The 20465-nt window shown below is 41.2% G+C and overlaps 1 protein-coding gene across 3 annotated transcripts in view; it reads right to left on the bottom strand.

Moving 5' to 3' along the window:
- The window catches only part of LOC139777807 (uncharacterized), a 166339-nt gene that overhangs the window by 47104 nt on the left and 98770 nt on the right, over nt 1-20465 (bottom strand). For all 3 annotated transcript variants that reach the window (XM_071715431.1, XM_071715433.1, XM_071715432.1), the window contains 6 exons: nt 18371-18621; nt 13384-13564; nt 8394-8538; nt 6562-7513; nt 4660-5858; nt 2306-2587 (listed from right to left, as the gene is read on the bottom strand). In XM_071715431.1, the coding sequence (XP_071571532.1) occupies nt 2306-2587; nt 4660-5858; nt 6562-7513; nt 8394-8538; nt 13384-13564; nt 18371-18621 (3010 nt within the window). The remainder of the gene's footprint in view (nt 1-2305; nt 2588-4659; nt 5859-6561; nt 7514-8393; nt 8539-13383; nt 13565-18370; nt 18622-20465) is intronic.

Below are 20465 nucleotides of genomic sequence, written 5' to 3'. Positions count from 1 at the left end.
TTCGCCCTTTATATTTTCCGTCATCCTGCCTTTGATCTAGTCTCCGGTGCAAAGTATTCCACTCCCTTCGCGTTCATTTCCGGTGTCACAAGAAGTGACGCGTATCGTCCGAGCGATCCTCAAAGTAGACCGATTCGAGACTATTGGACGATGTGCAAGATAGGTCGTCTCAAGGATATCGATGTCGAAGCGAGCTGTCGTTATTGTTTCAAGGGGATAAGCGAAATACCTGATTCTAGTTCGGTAACGTTATACTTTAATTCTCTCTCTTTGGAATTATTCTATTGAATCTTTTAGGAAGATATCGGAAGAGACCGTTGATTCTATTCTCTTCTGACTAGTTTATTAAAATTTTACAGAGAGATTAAATTTTCCCTTATTTTCTCCCATTATTTTTATAAACTTTACATATTATGTAGATAGACATATATAAGATATAAAAATATATGCTAATAAAATTTGTGAAATTAATGCGAAGAGAAGCACAGATATATTACATTATTACCTACTTAAGAATAATCTGTTGTCAGTTTAACCCTAGCTCGCCACACTCCGGTCCAGTAGACCGCTGAACGTTTTTCTGTTTTCACATAACAACATAATTTTCTAGTTTTCTTATAATAAGTTCAGTTTAAATTCAAATCATTTTCTTGACCTGATATTATCATAAACATCTGATTCAGAGTCTGTATTTCCAATTTCTACAGTACAAGCTTAAAAATATTAATTAGAATAAAAATGACAATGCGACAAAGTCGAGCGGTCTCACGGACCAGAGTGTGGCGAATTAAGGACTCGAAAATAAATGTGGCTAGCTAGGGTTAATATTTGATAAGTATATTAGTCCTGTAAAAAACTCGAAAAATAAAGATTGATTATTTCTTGGAGCCTTTCCTGTTTAACTCTGCTTACAATGGTACTCTATCACGTCGCAATTTCGAGAAGATTGAGATTAAATTCATAAAAGAAAACTACTTCGACTTAACAGATTATTTTAAATTACAAAATTACACAGTTTGAAAAAACTTTTGTTGAATTACGTTATTGTCAAACATAAGAGACCAAAAAATGTCAAACAATGTATAATGACATATAAAATAATACCGATGTATTTAGATAATAAAATGATGATACATCAATGATGCATGTATGTGATAAATTATATATTATATAATAAAATCATGTATTATCTGCATACACGATTATACAATATAATTAAAATTAATCATCTGTCCTGTGCAAATTCCACAATATTGTAAATTATCCTAGTTTAGTCAAAATGTCGAATTTAATATGTTATTACCGTGCGATGTGACGCATCTATTTATATCGGATATTCGAAAAGCTCTGCGACACCGAGTTCTGCAACCTTTTCCGCAAATATCAGGACGTGAAATATCTAGAGAATGTGGTGTTTCGAAATTTTCGCTCCATCGCATTTTATAAATTCGGAATTTTCACGCATTTCGACTTTTTGGACGCAAATTAGATCCTGCAGATGAAATGTGACGGATAAATTACTGTCAATATTACTTAAGTTGAAAAGGATGAAAATTCAAATTTTACGGGCAGACGAGGAAATATTTACTAAGTGAGACGTTTAATCATAACGAGCATATTTGGATTATACAAAATCCACATCTACGACGAGAACTCAAACAGTCAAATTAGATACAGTGTTAATGTCTTTTTTTTGCAACTGAATAATTTTATTTCTTTGCACATTAACTTAAATGGGCAAAGATACCGATACTTTCTAGAATTTTGACATATCTTCTTGAATTGACTTATCAATTCTTTTACATGATTCCAATATTCTTTTATTCGCCAAAGAAATAAAGTACTTGCAGCAAGAGAGTCTACCGGCACGTAATTCCCCAATCGCAATAAGATATTTAAGTGAAAAATGCCTTAATAATTGAGTTGGTGGATACGAGAATACATTGGTCATATCACGATCATCGGGTTTGACTTTTTTCTTTGGAGATTTAAGAAAAAAATAGGGTGTATTCACGCCCATCCGCAATATTCAAGAAAAAATAGTGAAATGTCAAAAACATCCAAAATAACCGAAAGGCAAATAAACAATAAAGTAAAAAACTGTTATCAAAACTCTAAAATAAAAAAGTATCTGGAAGGCATACGTAGCATGTATATTACTATACGTTTATTAATATTTCGCTACGTATAAATAGTTACATGAGATGTTGGCATGTAAGACGAAGTAAGAAAAACGCGACTGTTAACGCCCCCGTCGGGAGGCCAGAGGGTTACGTTCCCGGCTGAATATTTCACACGAACTCACCTCTCGCCTGGAATTATTGGTGGTCGGTGTGCGTCTTCCCCTGGCAAAGCCGGCGTCCATGGACCTGGTGTTCAAGGAAGCCTGCTCCTTCGGGTCGATGACCGGCGGGACACGATGGGGTGGCACCCTCGGCCTGTACTCCACGGTCCGGCTGCTGCTGTGACTCTTGGACTTCGGTGGCGTCATCACGGCGCTCTGGCCAACGTCCGAGCAGCTTTCCTCGTCAGCTTCCTCGACGGGCGAAGGCGGCAACGGCGGGAACTCCATCACGTCGACACTCACCTGCCAAAGTACAGTGCAACTGCAGTTCAGAAGCTGAGCGGTTCAAGAAGGTAGTACCGAAATCGAGAGGAAATCTTGTCAATTTCATTCAGCGATTGGACTCGTTCCACACGGAAACTCGCACCCTCTCACAATGTAATCGTGCAACGTTCGGATTTTATTCTATTCCCGAAAAGGAAAACGAGTTTACGCGAAGTCGGTCTATCTCTGAATCTAAGTATCTAGTTGGCTTATCGATCTCGATTGCCAGATTTGCGCGAGCGATAAGTTTGAAAGATTAATTATTCAAATTAATGTTTCATTAAAACAAGCTCTATTTGATGAACAAGATCACATTTAGCGTCAAAAAATGACAACAAATTACTCTCGCTCTTGTGCTTGTGTGCTAAAAAAGTTCATTTTTTTGTTGAACAGTATTATTGCCTGGCAGCGTTTCTTACTTTCTACTAAATGTTCAACATGTAGATGATAACTGACATATCGTTTTTATTTGGTAACACAGTTGCTTCCAAATTAAACTTTCCATCTAGGAATTTATGCCTAAAATGATGATTTATAAGTGAATATCATATTGCTCCAATTTTAAATAATCATTTGTTTCAGCTCATGCTTATCTTTTTAACATGTTTTACGAACAATCGTATGTTACGATTTTATGTTAAATAATAGGATAAGAGTATATTTAATAATTAATCAAACAAACCATATAAAGTTTTGGATCTTAAGACAATAATATGTGAGCAATCGACTGTATACTTTTGCGTGACCGATGACCATATCCATAGAAATACTATAACTGCATAACATCTCCATGCGGAAAGTTTCAAAATTGAAAAATTTAATCTCGCACAGCTTTTGTAAACATCAGAGTGAAAATGTGTGAAATAATCCGCTGTTTTCACATCACATGATAGGAACAAGCAAATCGCTTGCTCTAGCAATCTCGAAAATCGCTTCTATCTCCGATAGAATTGATTTTTCGAACGATGTTCATTCAGCATTTTTCACCCAGCCTACTGGCCACTACTATCTACTCTACAAGTCTTGAACCTTTTTTTCATAACGTCCTGTATACGCCTCGACGAACAATATTGCGAGATACATATGGTCGAGATTTAATTTCAGATTGACACGAGAAGCTTCTAAAGAGCTGGCGGATGCAAATTTTCAATGGAAACTAGCTTGACTCAGAACCTGTTAATCGATGAAGGACCCTCGATGGAGATATATGTATGAATGGCCATTCACCTCGATGACTATTCAGCGAGTCTGTTAGATATTTTCACTGAAGCAATGGATCAACAGGAGGTAGTTCACGGCTCTGTATTCGAGGGATGCTTTCAACAGATCGAAGACAACGGTAACCAATTGATTGTGTTTGTTACTTTTTTAGATTTTTAATTGAAACGTGGACATATCTCGAGAAATTACGATCGCGATTTATGTGCCCGCACTACGTTCAACGACCGTAACTTTACGAAAACTAAAATGTTAATTACTTAAAATGTTTCCAGTAAGAACTGAGCACAAGTCAAAGATACTAATAGATACGTGGTCTAACATTGGATGATACACGTTATGTGATAAAAAATTAAAATCTCTCGCTGGAGTTAATTACGTGGGAATAATCGGTAAAAACGGATTCGCGTGCGGGAACCGGGCCGCACGCGCGGCGGTTCTCTCAGTACCTCCACATTTCATGATGAAAAATGCGGTCGTAGCGCGGCATCGCTAATGGAATCCTATATTATAGAGGTAATACTACCAATTTATAGACGGGAGCGGCCCGCTCCGGTCTCAGCTGCTCGGCGCCTTTTCACCATCGCGGCGCGCGCCCACCACGCGCCCGTGTATCTCCTCCCTTGCATTTTTCACGACGCAGATGCACCACGGCGATCCCATACCGTAAAGGCAAGACTCTCTATTTCCGCTTCGTCTTTACGCGTCGGCATTTTAAGCGACGCGCGGCGCGTGCAAGGTAAACGCGTGGTCGACTCGCGTGACCGACATATTCGCGAAAATATTCGAGTTACGCGACCGAGTCGCGGAACTCCCCTGGATTCCATTCTTACCTGGAATTCCGGGTTCTTCGAGTCCTCCAGAATGGCGTCGATCACGTTCTCGATCTGCTTCTGATCGTTCTTATGATTCTCGATACCATTCTGGCGCAGCCGCCTGCCGGACGAGTAGACAACGTCGCTGGCGCCGTTGAGTTTCCTCCGATCCGCGAAGTCCGCGTCCGAGCTGGCCTTGGACGTCTCGGAGTCGGAGCTGTATTGCTGCTGCTGCTGCCTGCCGCGTGTCTTGCCGTCGTAAGGGCTACCGTCGATCGTCACGGGTTTCCGGCCGTCGTGGACCAGCGGGAATTCGCTCTCGAAGCTATTTCGCTTCGAGCTCTGCTTCAGGTCGCCGTTCCGCCAGCGTTTGCTCTCGCAGAAAGACTCGCTGTTCTTCACGTTCTCGATCTCCTTGATCGCGTCGCTCACCTTCTCCAGCTGTCGACGATTCTCCTTGAGCGCTTTCTTCACGATCTGATCCTCTATCAGCAAGTTCACCGGGATCTTAGAGGCCAGTCGCTCGTCGCTCACCGCGCTCGCAAGTTTCTTCTTCGTTGTCGTCTCGGCGAGCGCGCTGTTCGTCGACGATCTGCCAATGTCCAGATCCGCTAAGTTAGGCGCCGTTGGGATACCGTTGCAGTCTCTCGATCGGTCCAGACGGAGACCCATCTGATCGTCCTCGATCGGCGACGGTGGTAGCCGAGGTAGTTCGATGTTGTCGTGCTCCTTGTCCTTGTCCGAGATGTCGGACGCCTCCTCTTCTTCCACGGTGATCTCCAACTGGGCCCGATTGCTGGCGTCGTTGTTGATCGCCGGCATCGACACGACCCGGATCAGGTCCGGTGGCGGCACCGGGATCGCGAATTCCGCCGGCGGCTCGTCCAGACCCTCCAGCTTACCCTCCTTCAACAGGCTCTTGATGTTGTCGAAGGTACTCGAATATCGCTTCACATCCGACAATCGGCTCCCTTCCTCGCCGTTCTCAAAGGACAGACTCTTGGTCTTGGTCGGCGTCTTCGGCAAAACTTTGCGCTCCTTCTTGCGGCCGCGCCGTATGACGTAGGTGCCGTTTTTCGTAAGCTCCTGCGGCTGTATCTGATCTAGATCGTTCGTGGACGAGTCCGAGTACGGTGAGATCAGGTCGTCGTCGGTCGTCGACAGTCGCTGATCCTGCCAGTCGTCAAAATCGCGCAGCTTGGATGCGGAACCTACACCTGGAACATAATCAACCGTATCTCGTCCTGCCTTTCCTCTTTCCTACCTCCTGCTGCTCATTTTGCAAACCGGCAGATAGAATGAAATACAACAAATAAAGATAAAACTTGATAATTCATATTGTCTGAGTTTGTTTAAAACTCAGACGGAAAAATAATTTTATTTATATTTTTATTTATATTTATCTCGAGTTTAGTGGGTTCAACAGCGATTTGCTAATTCTTATAAAAAATTCTAAGTGCGTGAAAATTGAGGGAACATAAATTTTCTTCCAAAAGACGGATTCCTTTAATCATATAACATGCAATGCGTGCAAGTCAAAACTAACAACTCAGAAAAATAGCTTTTTGCAAACGCAAGGAAGAGAATAATCATTTTCCGTAGTTCTTTTTTATAAGAAATACAATTCCACTCTCTTCAAAATATTTTATTATAATTCGAATAATTTCGAAAAATTACAAATAAAGTCGTAAGAAAAATCTATTATAAAGTATTTTACCGGTCTCCTAAATTTGAAGTCAATTTCTGTAAGAACTTTTTACAATATTTAATGATAGAGATAATGTAACATTGTGTATATACATGTATATACATACATATATACATACACGTACAGTGTCTATAAAGTCTGTCCCCACCCCTTATGACAATAAATAATGAGTTATTATCATAATTGCAAAATGGTGCAGGAAAGGCACTTACTTGACACATCACTGCTCTTTCGTCGTCTCCTGCCGACAACCTTGGTGCTGCCGGGCGCGTATAGAGGATCGTCCTCCAGAGAGACCTCCCACGCGATGGAGTGTCTCTTGCTGATGGGCGGCGGTGGTGGCAGTAGCTCCTCCAGGGAGTCGTCGGAAAAGCGCTCCTCCTCGGATTGCGTCCTAAAGTCGGCCGAGTTTCGCGCGGAGAAGTCGGAATTACGTGTGGAGAACAGGTCGGAGTAGCGCTCCTCGGAACAACGGTCGGACGTGGGCGCTGAGAAGCGCTCGCTCGAGTCCGCGCGCGGCAGCGCGAACGAAACGAAATCGAGATTGCGTATGGAAAACGGCTCGGAGGTCGGCACGGAAACGTGATCGTTCGAGCTCGCGCTCGCCACCGCGATCGAGAAGTCCGAGTGGAAGCGCTCGTTCGACGTGGAGTTGGCGCGCGAGAAGTCCGACGAGTCGCAGTTGGCCCGCATGGAGAACCGCTCGACGCTGACCGAGCTGGAACGCGGTATCGACGACCGACTCTCGGACTCGGAATTTCTCGAGAACCGGCCCTCGCTCGAGTCCGAGTCGTTGCGACTGCGTCGCGTCGACTCCTTGTCCGATCGGTTCATCAGCAGACGGTCCTCCACGCTGCTCGACTTCATAATCTCGTTCTGCTGGCGTTGCGGCTTCCTCAGGTGGTGGCCGGCGCGATCGGGGCTGCTCTGCCGCTGGCGACCGTTACTTCCGTCCTCCAGGCAGTCCTCCGAGGAACGGCGACGCACTTCCCGGTGCTTCTCCACCGCGCTCGGATTCGTACGCGGCGGAATCCAGTTGAAGGACACCTTGCCATCGTACGGCAAACTGGCGAATTTGCTGGGCGGACTGGGTGGTTGGGCCAACCGCAACGATTCCACGGTTCCGTTCTCCCAGCCGTACGGCCGCTGGTGGCGAGTTTTCGGCTATCGAAATTTAACAAGTCACGACAGGTTGCCCCGAAAATCCACGAAAATATTATCAAAATCAAATCTCTCACGTTAAGATTCCGTTTAAGTAAAACGTGCAGAAAATTAAGTGAGTTACAGAAGTCCGTTTTATTTAGATACATAATTACTGCGAAGCGAACTTTATTTCTTAGGCCGGTATTCATAGTCGGATCTTATATTTAAGATCGTCTTAAGTCTGGTCAAAGGCAGTCTTAAGATTTCGTCCAGCCAATCAAATGACAGTATTAGCAACTTAAGACATTACTTAAGACGGTCTTGAAATAAGATCTGACTGTGAATACCGGCCTTAGAGTCTTTAACGAAGTAATTTACTCACACTTAAGCAAACAATAAGAATTCCTTATTTAAAAGGTAAGCGTAAAAGCCATTTGTCTTTTTAATCGCTCATAATTGCGAAACTATCGACGCTTCGACGTTTTCATCGCGACAATCTCAGGTTCAAATTGCCTCAAGAGTTAAAGAAACCTGGGACACCCTCTACTAAATACATCACAATTCGCCCGTGATAAAACGATTGAGGCGTCTTTTATACGATTCTACCTGTAAAGTACGAACCTTGATGGAATCACGGGGGAATCTTCAATAGCTCGTAGATCGGAGCTTCGCTCGAATCGGGCTTATCAAGCGCGGTAGTTTCGACTTTACGCGGTCGACTCGTAAACCGGTATCGTTACGACGAACGCCGACGAGAAAGTCGCGAGATTACGAGCGCCCGGGCGCCAATCTATGTTACGTACTACGTGTTGCGATCCGGCTTGTTGTAAGCAAGCCGAGTTACCGGCGGCCATCGAAGGGGAGAAAAACGAAAGAAGAGAGAAAACGAAAAGATACTCACGAGAGTAGTCTGTGTGGTAACCGCGTTCCCGTGACGCATGCTATCCTCCACGGCGACCATCCACTGCTGCCGGCCGCTGACGTTATTTCGTCGCTCTGCAGCCTGGCCCACGACATTCCTCTTTGACGAGTTTCCTGGCGAAACCCTGGCCGACAAACAAAGCGAAAATGAATGGGATTAAGGCGCGGATATATCGAATCTAGTTGAATTTAGCGCCCTGTGTCAGTTTTCATCTCATTTTACCGCCCTCAATGGGATTTGCAAACGGGTACGGCGCGGCGTACGTGTGTTATAAAATAGACGATGATGAATATGTTTCCGATACTTCTGACACGTAATAGGATGAACATCGTAAAATATCGGGGTGAATTTGATCAGTCTGTTAAGTGTTAAAACGTTGATGAAATATTGATACGACTGATATTTTTAACAATATTTTTTCGATACCGCTACATATCATTTTAACAACATATTTGTTTTAAGATAAAAAAAGTTTTTTCTTAATTTACAGTTAAACGTAAGAAAGTGTTTTTAACTACATGATTACTATACGTATAAGTAGAATTAAATAGAAAGTATATAAAAAATTCTTGCAAAAAATTTTGATGTTATAGAAAGTAAATGATAAATAAAACAATGAGAAAAGAAATAAAAAAAGTAAGTTAAAGAAAAGAACAATCATATAAAAATATCACATAAAAATCTTTATAATCCTGTTGACGTAATGGTGCATGATCGCGATATACGAAGAGAAGTGATTTATAAAAAAAGAAAAAAAGACAAACAAACGGTTCGCGGGAAGAGAAGCTTGCCAGTCGCTGTGCAAGTTTCCGCGGATACTTTCCGCTGCGAGAAAACGAATGCCGTAACAAGTTTACCGCCGTACGGCGCGCAAAGGAAGAATCACGCTGATTTTCGTTTTGCGTCAACGACGGCGAGAACGACAACGGTTGCGATGAGAGGAACGTTTTGCCAGAATGACGGCCACTCTACAGAGAGGAGGTTTTTCGATGGAAGGCGCAATCTGCATCTCGAGAACGGCGGAAAATGCTCGAATGCTCTTCGCAGACCGTGAAGACGTTTCTCTCTCACGATAGAACGGGTAATAGGCATGAAATGTGGTGATTAGGATCGACAAGTACAACGAGGACTTGCGGCTGCCGTCGATGGCTTAAGGACTCGAGGGCCGCGGCTAACAAGGACAGCTGTGGATTCGATCGTCCTAGAATCGGAAAATCTTTGAATATCTCGCTGCTGCAAAAGCTTTTATAAAGAAATTGCATACGAAGAATTAATTTAAACTGGACCAACCGTAACGTGCTACTCGAACTCTTTCGTACTTTTTATGGTGATACTAAATGATTACACTATTCGACATAAAACTGCACAAGAAGAAGGTAATCGTTTCGAAAAAAGTCTTTTGCTGAACAGTATTATTATGCTCGCATTATAGATAACTAGACAGGATAAATTATGATATCATGAAATATGCAAAATCTTCATTATTGAATTGGGATTATCACAAACGTTATTTTTTATCGTGAACATAAGAAGCTATGATTAAGTATAAAGAATTATCAAGTCTAAAATAATAGTTCTATTCTAGTATGTACGATAAAAACGCAAAAATATGGGATAATTTTCAGATAGTCTGTATAAGTAAAGGTTTTAAACATGTTACATATAAATATATGTAACAAGTTGTAAAATATATGAACATAAAAAATGTATGACATTGTTACAAAGAGCACAAAAATTAGAGTTTGTAATAAATTAGAATATAATATAATAATTATTACAGACTATTGATTATTAATATGCCTTCAAATACGAGAAAAATTATTCTTTTGCAAGATTAATAAAGTGTCTCACATTGCTCAACATGGTCCAAATTACTCATCAAAAATGTACCTTCGAAAAATGTGTTATAAATATTTAACTCGCTATAAATAAACTTTGTTAGGAACACGTTGTAACAAACATTTACGTCCGTTAATTTTCAGACGGATATCTGATTATTTTGATGGGAAAAAAACCAGAATTTTTCTCTCAGTGTACGAATTTTTTATGGCAAATGATAAAACATGTTAGGTAAGTGTTAGTTTTAAATTTTACTATGTTGTACTATAATTTATTCTATAAAATCATGATGGTCCACCGATAATATAAAAAATAGTAAAATGTAATTTAAAAGTGTATTATAAATCAATATAAAATTTTCTCCGTGTAGCATTACAACTCAGCGAAAAGAAAATTCAGTTATCCTTAACAGTTTTCAAGTTATTTTGAAAAAAGCTTAGAGTCCAAATTACCCCGACTTCCTCTACTCTAATTTTTCATAATAAATTCCCAATAAATTCGAATTTAAAGAATCATCGACGATAAAAGCGGGAATATTTGTCGAAGTAATACCACTCGACTCTAATTTTAATTAAAAACGATTGCCAGCGCAAGAACAGGCATTTCATCTACACGGACCAGTGGAAAACAGAAAAAGAAGGCTGCGTTTGTTCGCTTGCGGTGAAACAAGTATCTGGAAAAATCTTCAAAACGCCATCGGTTTTTAATTATACGGCGAATTGAACAAACGAATCAACCCTCGATGAAATCGGTTCGATAGTTTTCCAAAGGAACGAGCCTGCAGAATGGAAACTACGATCGCTCCCAGCACATCTCATCTTTGTCAAGGAGAAGACAATCGGAGTTGCAGGAAAATAGTACGAATATGGAAAGAGAGAGTTTAACTTCTGATCATCCGGGACTTGCGAGAGGGTTCTAGTCCTCTAGGCTTGTTTGAGGTAATGGCGAATGGAGTTGGCGAGGCACGGCGATGACGGGACTCCGGACGAAAACGACACCTGTTCCTGATGAAACGAAGTTACGTCCGGAACTAAACCTGAAGATATGAAAAAGTTCAGGAAGTCGTCGCGCGTGCGACGGAAGAAGCGCGACGAAGAAACGCCGGCGCCGCCACCTTCTCATTACGGAAACGGAAGACCGTCCTCGGTCCCCCGAACGCGTTGAAACGCGGAAGAGGACCCGCAGGTACGAAGACGACGGACAGAAATTTAAATAGACGCGGGTCTTCCACGGGTCTTCGTGACCGACGAGGCCGAGTAACTCCGTGAGTTATCGTTGCCTGGTACGTGAGCGAAATTATTTACAGCCTCGTAAGTTTTTCGACGAGAAGCGTGACATTCCACGCACGATCTCACCCTTCTAAATGTCGAGAATATATTCTCGAATCTGTAAAAGCGCAATTTGTAAATTTTGGCATCGTTTAAAAATCGTCATGCAGTCTTCCAGTTCCTTCACCCGTTTCTCAACTATGTATCTTATTACCGGTTTTCTCACGTTGCGTATCGTTCGCTCTACGAGTTGTCTATGCACTCCCGTTCGCTACGTGTCGCGTGTGATTTTACTCTTACGGTGCTCGAGTCATACGCGACATTACTGGTCTCGCTGCACGAATTACTGTCTCTGCGTTATCGTTTATCTCACCACGCGTTTTCTCACTAAGATATCAAAACTTTGTACACGCCTTTGTACGTGGATTTGCATTTCACCTCGTTATTGTACGTTGTACTGTGAAATTAACTCTGCGGCTTAACATTTAATCCGTTACTCTCCTCGTACTACAATTACGCTTTGTACCTCCCTTACAAATGCAGCGTGTGTGTAGTGTTGCGCGGTATAAATCGAGAATTAAATGAAATCAGGTAGGTACGTTTATTGACAAACAAGATATAGAGGCATCAAAGTCTATGAAAATGTGAGACTTGTGAGACCAGGAAATGCAGTCAATCGACACTCCATTTTCAATCGATTCCTTTCCAGCAGATATGACGAAATGTATGCTTCTTATTGCAGCTTTTTCAACGAAGAAATATATCAACAAGTGACATTTCTATTAGATTTTTATTTATTTAGAAAACTGCGATGCAAATTCAAAATTTCGCAATAAGTATTATACTAGCTCACTCTTCAAAATTTCAAAAAAATAAAATAATAGAGAATAAAATAAAAAAATAAAAAAAAAATTATCGATTTAGATATTGGAGATGTGCGAATCAAGGATTTTTGATGTCGAATTGAATAAAAAAAACTTCATTTAAATCGAAGCGAATCGAATAAAATCGAATCAAATCGTTAAAATATAATTTTTAATTAACAATATAATTATAAAAATTTAGATTAAATTTTAACACGCAGATAAGAGAGTAATTTGATGTGGAAAAATAATATTGATTATATAGAATAAATTCTTTTTAAGATAAAAACATATTTGATATAAAACTAATAAAATATACTTTATTTAATGTCGTAGTAACTGAAACAATTAGGCGAAAGATCATAGATAAATTATAAAAATACTCTAATGTAGTATCCAATAACATTATTCATTTATATTCATAGAAATTAAGATAAAATAATATATAGATATAGTTTACTTTAGTATCAATACTCATAGCTTAGATACTATTTTTTTACGTATATTCAAACTTTTACTTACAATTTGATAAAGTCGCAGGACATGTCAAAAATTAAAAATAAACTTTTTGACTGCTACTTAGCCGCTCAGTGAGCGGTTGTAATACTGAATGCACTCATTAAATGCAGCTATTAATATGACCGTATTGTTTTGCTTATTAACAAGAAATATAATTTTATAAAATTGACAATATACATATATGAATCGTGTTCAAACCATCTTAGTACGAAAAGAAATTTTTGAATAGTCCAGATTTGAATCATAAAATCGGGTGAGATTCGATTCGTATTCGAATAGTTTGCACACCTTTATTAGATATTCAATTGGGAAATATGTGATAAAAGCATTATTAAATTTTTATTTTTTATACACAGGGATAATTTTTCTAGCGTCGTATTTACTACAATTTTTCCAGTAAATGAAATACACGATTGTAGCTGACAGATGAAAGTCTGAAAAAAAATACATATAGATGATCGATGCGTATTTTATACTTACATTGGCAAAAGAGTCGAGATGATACGTTCGGCCTCCTCCGGGGGCGGCGGGAATTCCTGCGTCGAGACACCCGCGGGATCCTGCGGCTCTGGACAATCCGGAACCGGACGTAATGCTACCAGCGCCATTTTCGCCTTCCGGCCATTCATGCTCATGTAACCGTCGTCCTCGGATTGGTGTCCTGCCGACATACGTTTTGCGATTACGGCTTACGGCGAATTTTCCGAATTTTATCCGGCAGTGCAGGGGATAAGGGAGGTGTTGGCGCGGAATGGGGTGGGGGGAGGGAGGATCCTCGCGAGACGCCAGGACGAGAACGATTTAATCCACCGAACTTCCGAACTTATCCTAAACACAACGTCTCAATTACAATCCCTTTTCAAATAGTTTCCGAAATCGAAGAGGAATTGCATTACCTCCGTCGACGTTTGGTACTTTGGTGATCCTAGAAATACGTACGTTGCCGCAATAAAACATTGCAGACACTGATATCTCGAACTACCAAAAGCACTTCGCGGGAAGTAAATAGAAATCGATCGCTTCAGTCGTCTTTCCTCGCAGACTCTTCGTCCTTGTATCTTCATCTCGTCAAAATGCTCGCGTTAAAAACATAAAATTACGTTAGAAGCTAACGTTCTCCGCTGAAAAATGTTATCGCGATTAAAAGCGCGAGTATCGTAATACCGATTCTCCCTTTTCCGCGAAAGTGAAAAATCCCCCGTTAATCACCCATCATCGTTCGCATCAGGTGCACCGGCATATGGCGAGTGAGCCGCTGTCGATAGAATGCCGATTTGAAAATTTCGCGAACCGTGCACGAGAGAGAAAGAGAGCCCGGCTCTCTCTTTCTCTCTCCCCGCGAACGCGGCGATGTGCATGCTTTCACGCCGATTTTCCGCGAATTGAATGGCAGGCCGCCAAGTCGGCAGGTTTATATTGTACGTCCGTAGGAGCGTTTCGATGGAAATAAAGGGAAAATATGTATCCGGGAACCGGAGGAAAACGACGGCTGAGTCGAAGACTCGAACACGTCCGACGATCCGCCATCTGATAGGTCGACGCTGCCTTCGACGATAATCTTTTCTTCCTCCTCTTTTTTCTCTCTGCTGCTCACAAAATGCGTTTTCTACAAGCTGTTTGTACGCGCTTCGCTTCGTAGAAAAGTCTTATATGATTTTCCAGAGTGTCTGCTTTATAAAATTCCCTAAAAATTCCATTAGTTGAACTTGGAAAAGGAATTTTTGAATCGCGCTGTATTAGAATATTTTTAGATGCAAATGTAAATAATACTGTATATTATTTGGCTCTTTTTTATTTGTCTTTTCTGCGTATATATGAATATAGGGAAAAATTAAGAGTTATTTATTTTAAACATCAGGTTTGAAAGAGTAGGTATTGAAAAAAGTGAAGAACTTTCATAAAATAAGTACGGAGTAGCATACATAAAACCGGCCTCAAAAAGTTTTTGTTAACTGTATTTTGTATTTTGGGACGGTTTTATGTGAGTGATCTTATATCTCATATTGCATGTAACTTTCATCCTTTTATTTCCTATAAACAAAAATAGAACCTGCCATAAGCATAAAGAAAGTTTGAACATCTGAATATTGGAGAAAGAAAAATCCTTTAAAACAACACAATTTCATCTAAAAATCTAAATAAACACCTAAAAATTTCCAACGGAATTTACACAGTATTTTGATACTAAAAATATAACATTCAGTCATGCTTGTAAAATAAGAATAGAACCTTCGAGAAAAAATTTCGACAAAAATTCTGTTCGTTGAAAATCGGATCTTCAATAATTTAGAAAAATCATTTAAAAGGTATAATTAATTCGTGGTTGTTAATTGATGAATTAATAAATTAATAACAATTCGAGCTGATCAGTAAATGTGAGTTTCATAAATAGATTGAGCTTGGCTTAGAAAAATTAGAATGAAACTGGGATCCGCTCGTATTCCGAGTTGCATTCGGCGCAGTCTGGTATTCGTCATTGCGCGCAGTCGGACCCTACAATTACGAGTTGGCCACGTGAGTTTGCCGGGATCGACGTACGCGAGAGTGCTAGAAAGTTAAATATCTTAGTCAGGGTGACGAGTTAAATCACATAAATCGCACACCACACACGCGCGCGCACACTTTGACAACCCGTTCGCGTTGTCGCCTGCAAACGACTTTCCGCGACAACTCGCACCGGCATGGAACTTCGCGCTTCAAACGCGAGCAGATATCTTTAGAGGGGCGGAAATAGCGTGCAAAGTTCTAGAAAGAGGCGTACTCAGTTGTCACTGAGAATTTACTATCTTCGCCCTGTCGATATAAAGCGGCGCGCGCGCTCGCCTCTTCCCGCACAAGTTCAAGGCGGATGCTACCTCGGCGAAAATTTGTCGTGAGGCGATCATTTGTCGCGATTCCCAAAGCCGGCTATTTCAACGTAAGGGAAAGATTTCATTTGTGACAAAGTGCGACGTTCTTTCGTGTCGAGGAAAATCCGAGTTTAATATTTCATTCTCGCGGAACGATGGAACGTTACGTGTTAATAATTTGACGAACGTTAATATAGCGAGCGATGTTTATCGCCACTCTACCGTTGATATGCTTAATTATAAATCGCAAAAAATATGTGGTAATTTGCGAATAAATAAATGCAATCTCCCATAAATACGTTGTAACATTAATTACGCGCGCAATAATGTTCAATAATAACTTACATATTCTGCGAGCACAGTAATGTAACTGTAGAATTTGCAATTTGCGGAAATTGTGAAATTGGCATACGTACGAAATCCGTACGAAATACGTGCGAAACATGCCCAAGTACAATATGTGCTCCAGATAAAAATTTTTTCGACTAGTTCACAATTCGCGGTGTTTTTCACGCTCTATCTGTTTCGTGACGAATATCCGGATAAAAAAAAAAGAATCGAACTGATTCTCACCGTCAGGTCTGTCAGTTCGCTGGCGTGTGTACTCGAGTACTCGAGATGATATTGATTTCTATGGCAATCAGATATTGGGCCAATTCCGCCGAAAATGTTCGCCCTCGATGTTACGCGGAATCGCGTGGACAAAAGAATAAACACAAAAATTTGCGCAAAGAAGCATTTTGTGACTTTCGAGCGTGAAAGAGTACGTTTCTGGGTAAATAATGCAAGAATGCAAGGCACGTCGACTGGAAAGGGCGTCGAGGAAACTGCGGAATTCATTTCGGAATAAGCGAATCGTACATTGCACCGCGATACTTCTTCTTCTTCTTCTTCTTCTTAGTCATGACATCTTGACAGATGTGTTGTGATCCGTTTTGATCAGCCTGCCTCGAAACTGGAAATAGCTCGTGCTATCATACTTCGTCATCGCTCTGTTCTACGTGTCGTGAACAGCTTGACCGAAATTTGTTTGTAGAAATTTTTTTGTTACATCAACCCAACGTGTCGGCGAGCGTCCACGTCTCTGTCTACCTCCCGGCCTTCCCTGAATCACGAGTCGTTTAATATTGTCGCTATGTTGTATGTGGCCAAAAAAGTAAGTATTCTTGAATAAACTATACTTGACAGACGTCTTTGAGGATGTATTTTCATTGAGTATGGATGCGTTTGTTCTCCGCGCAGTCCAAGAAAGTCTCAAAATCCTGCACCACACCCATATTTCAAACGCATCAATTTTACGTTTAGCACTTTCTCTGATGACCCATAATTCGCAAGTAAATGAAAGATAGAGAACACCAAAGCCCCAACGAGTCTTGTTTTCATGTTTCTAGTAATGTTTTTTATCTCAATGGTTTAGTAAGTTTAGTTAAATTAACAACAAATTGAGTAGGAGCAGTGGACGACCTATAGGAATATTTAAAAATGACTCAAATTGAATATAATTTGACACTACGAATCTAACAGTGTAATGTGCTCACTGGTTAAACAGAATCGGAGAGAGTACACAGCTCTGCCTCACACCATTACGAACGGTACACGCGTCAGAGATGAATTCATCGATCTTTATTTTACGTGGACTGAATTAGCTTCATACAGTGATCGAATGAGGAAAACCAAATGATGCAGTATTCGAGTAAGATGTTCCAAAGTTTTTCCCATTTTACGTTATCGAATGCTTTCCGAAAATCCACAAAGCAAAGCACAAATAAATGGATACATAGTACCCTCGCGAGTTCTCTATGATTTGCCCGATGTTCAGTACCTGTTCTTTGGTACTTATCGCGACTATAATAACTTCCAAATTAACTTACCCAATCTACACATCAGGTTTTTGTGAATTCTCTATAAAAACCTATGCAACATGAACTTGATGTTTGTTTAAAATCCTTGTGTTTGTAATCATTTTAGATCGTGAGTTCGTATATATTATCTCTTATAATTTCAAATTGTCCTGAAGGGTTTATCCCAGGATAGAATAATGAATCTATATTAGTTGCATTAGCAACTTACAACCCGTTTTCTATTACAATTGGGATTAGGATCTAAAGCCTCGCGTGCATGATAGCGCTAAGTCCCGAGGGAGACGAGGGCTTCTATAGTTAACGGCACCGCAGAATTCCAAGACCGTATACGATGCGATATGCCTGCGGGCATCCGAAGATACGGACAAAGACGCTCAAAGATACTCAAACAAAGATACAAGGGTGATGCCATAAATGTCTACAGCAGTCAAAGATCAACTGGTTCGCCACACTGGATATAAAAAGCTTTTAGAAAGCTTTCGCGCGGTTGAAACCCACTGTGTTGAATTTTCGTAATATAAATTCCGCTCGTATCGACACGTGGCGCTTCAATGGAAGCTGACCATCTTTTTTCGTTTTTTTCCAACATCTTTCAGATAAAAAGAAGAATTAATAATAAAACGTCGCGGGGCTTCTAAGTAGCATCCTTCGTACGAGCGTTAGTTAATCGGGCTCGGCAAATACGGGAGGGGTCGGGTGTCCCGCGAGGAAATAAGAAACGGGAAGAGACGATAAACGGGGGAAAAAGGACGGTACCTAAGGATGGACTCTCGTCGTCAGGCGTGAGGCCAATACTCGGTTCCGTGCTGCTGCCGCAATCCCCGACGCCCCCGCCGCTTCCGCTCCCGACGCCGCCGCCACCGCCGCCACCGCCGCCACCACCGCCACCGCCACCACCGCCGCCTCCGCCGCCGCCGCCGCCGCCACCTTCGCCCTCCGCGTCGTGCTCGTCGTACTCTGAGAGCACCTTGTCCAACAGCTCGATCGATCGTTGCACATCGTCACCTCTGGAACAAACGTAACGTTTGATTCTATAGAGATTATAACCGCTCTGTAAACAGCGCGGACAGTTTCAATCCCAAACAGGGGGAGAGTTTCATTGCGCGACGTCCCCGCGATTCACTCTCATACGAGTGAAACAAACGGAGACTCGCCACACATCTTTTCGACTCGACAAACTGTACCGTAGAATATAAATAGAAGACAAAGCTTGCCTATATAAAAATTGCATAAAAGCTTCGAGCTTTTTCAGTTAAACTTGAGAAATTATATTTCTACTCTCCTTTCACCTCTCTCATCAAGTCGACATAAATCATCGCTATCGTTGGCAAAGTTACTGTGTCACCTGCTCCCCCTTATCTTATTATGGCCGGTACCCACGCGTCCCACTTTCGTAAACGATAACCGATAAACACCCCGATAATTTTACACTGGTGGCGCAAACTATTTTCCGGAAAGGGAGGGGGAGAGACAGTTAAAAAGCCCCCGGTTTAATTAAAAAGAGTATATGGGTCACGTTAATTCTCAAATGTGCGCGTCGCGAAACAATCGCGTAGCTCTAAATTAAAACAGCAAATACAGGACGGTCCAGAGGTTTTCATCTTCTCGACTTTCATTATAAAATGCATTTTCCACTGCGAGTGTGCAAAAAAATTCGCACCTAAAAAAAATCTAAAATTTTTAATTATAAATTTTATTTCACACAATGTGCATGTCTCTTTTCCCTTCCAGTTGTATTTCAGAAATTTTGTTTGTATTTTCTAAAATTTTACAAATCCATTACACGATATTTCGCGTGAACGCCAAGTGGAGAATTTACTATGAGCGTTATACTCACAACGCAACATATACATTTAATGAAAGAACCTATTCGATCGGTGATTTCTGGGTCAGTTTATCGAAGTCACCGCGGAGGTGGTGCAGTTTGGGATCGAGGATCGACGTCTGGTGGTGAGAACGGACGTATGCGGGGACGAGCGCGGCAACGGTTTAGCAAACTTCGTTACTCCGTTACGTTCGTTGGGCGGATTCTATTTTATCTGGCCGCGGTGTATACCTACAGGACGTTCGTCGTGAATTACTGTGCAAAATCGATTATCCGGCATGGCGCATTAATCGTCCTTACTTAACTCGTCCGCCGATAGACCTTTCGCGGTCGAGCGGAAAAAAGGGTGGTATCTGTCCGATGGCTATCTGGAGAAAACAGATTTCCCCATTAATAATGTAAGAGGAAAAAATAATTTTACGTAGGTCGAGGTAATTCAATGTTATTCGATATGAATTCTTCAAGTGAGAAAGATATAACTTCCCCTACATAAATATTTATACACTAAACTATATAAAGACTATAAGTTTACGTGACTTCATGCGTATTTTTAAATGTAAGGGATCAATTCAGAGCCCTCTTGATGAAGAAAAAGCTCGAAATCTACTTTTTACACCTTGTACATGTAATCAATATCTAGACGAAATAGTCATCGACCGTTGAAAGGTTGACGAAGCGCAAGAGAAATTTCGAAGCTTGATAAAGGCATCGTCAACCCCTATTATCACCACACCTGGCGTACACGTGTGACTTATCTCACCTGACGACCGCGTCATCATATCACCTCAAGGTAAAAGGGAGATTTATGACATAGACTCTATTCGCGGTCCGAAAGTTCGTCATTATTAACGCGCATTAATTATCTCTCGCAGCGAACAAACCGAGGCAACGTCATCGATAACGCTCAAAGCTCGGGCTGCGTTACACTCTTCCGGGTCGTCGGCTATATTGGGACCACGATAGCCTCGAATGCCCCGATGTCTACGTGCACGGCCGATAACCGAGCATTTAATTAGGCGCGATCCT

Source organism: Temnothorax nylanderi, unplaced genomic scaffold, assembly GCF_030848795.1.
Source record: "Temnothorax nylanderi isolate EJ_2023f unplaced genomic scaffold, tnyl_v1.0 TNYL_tig0164_pilon, whole genome shotgun sequence".
Lineage (NCBI taxonomy): Eukaryota > Metazoa > Arthropoda > Insecta > Hymenoptera > Formicidae > Temnothorax > Temnothorax nylanderi.
This window is presented reverse-complemented; position numbering and strand designations above follow the sequence as displayed.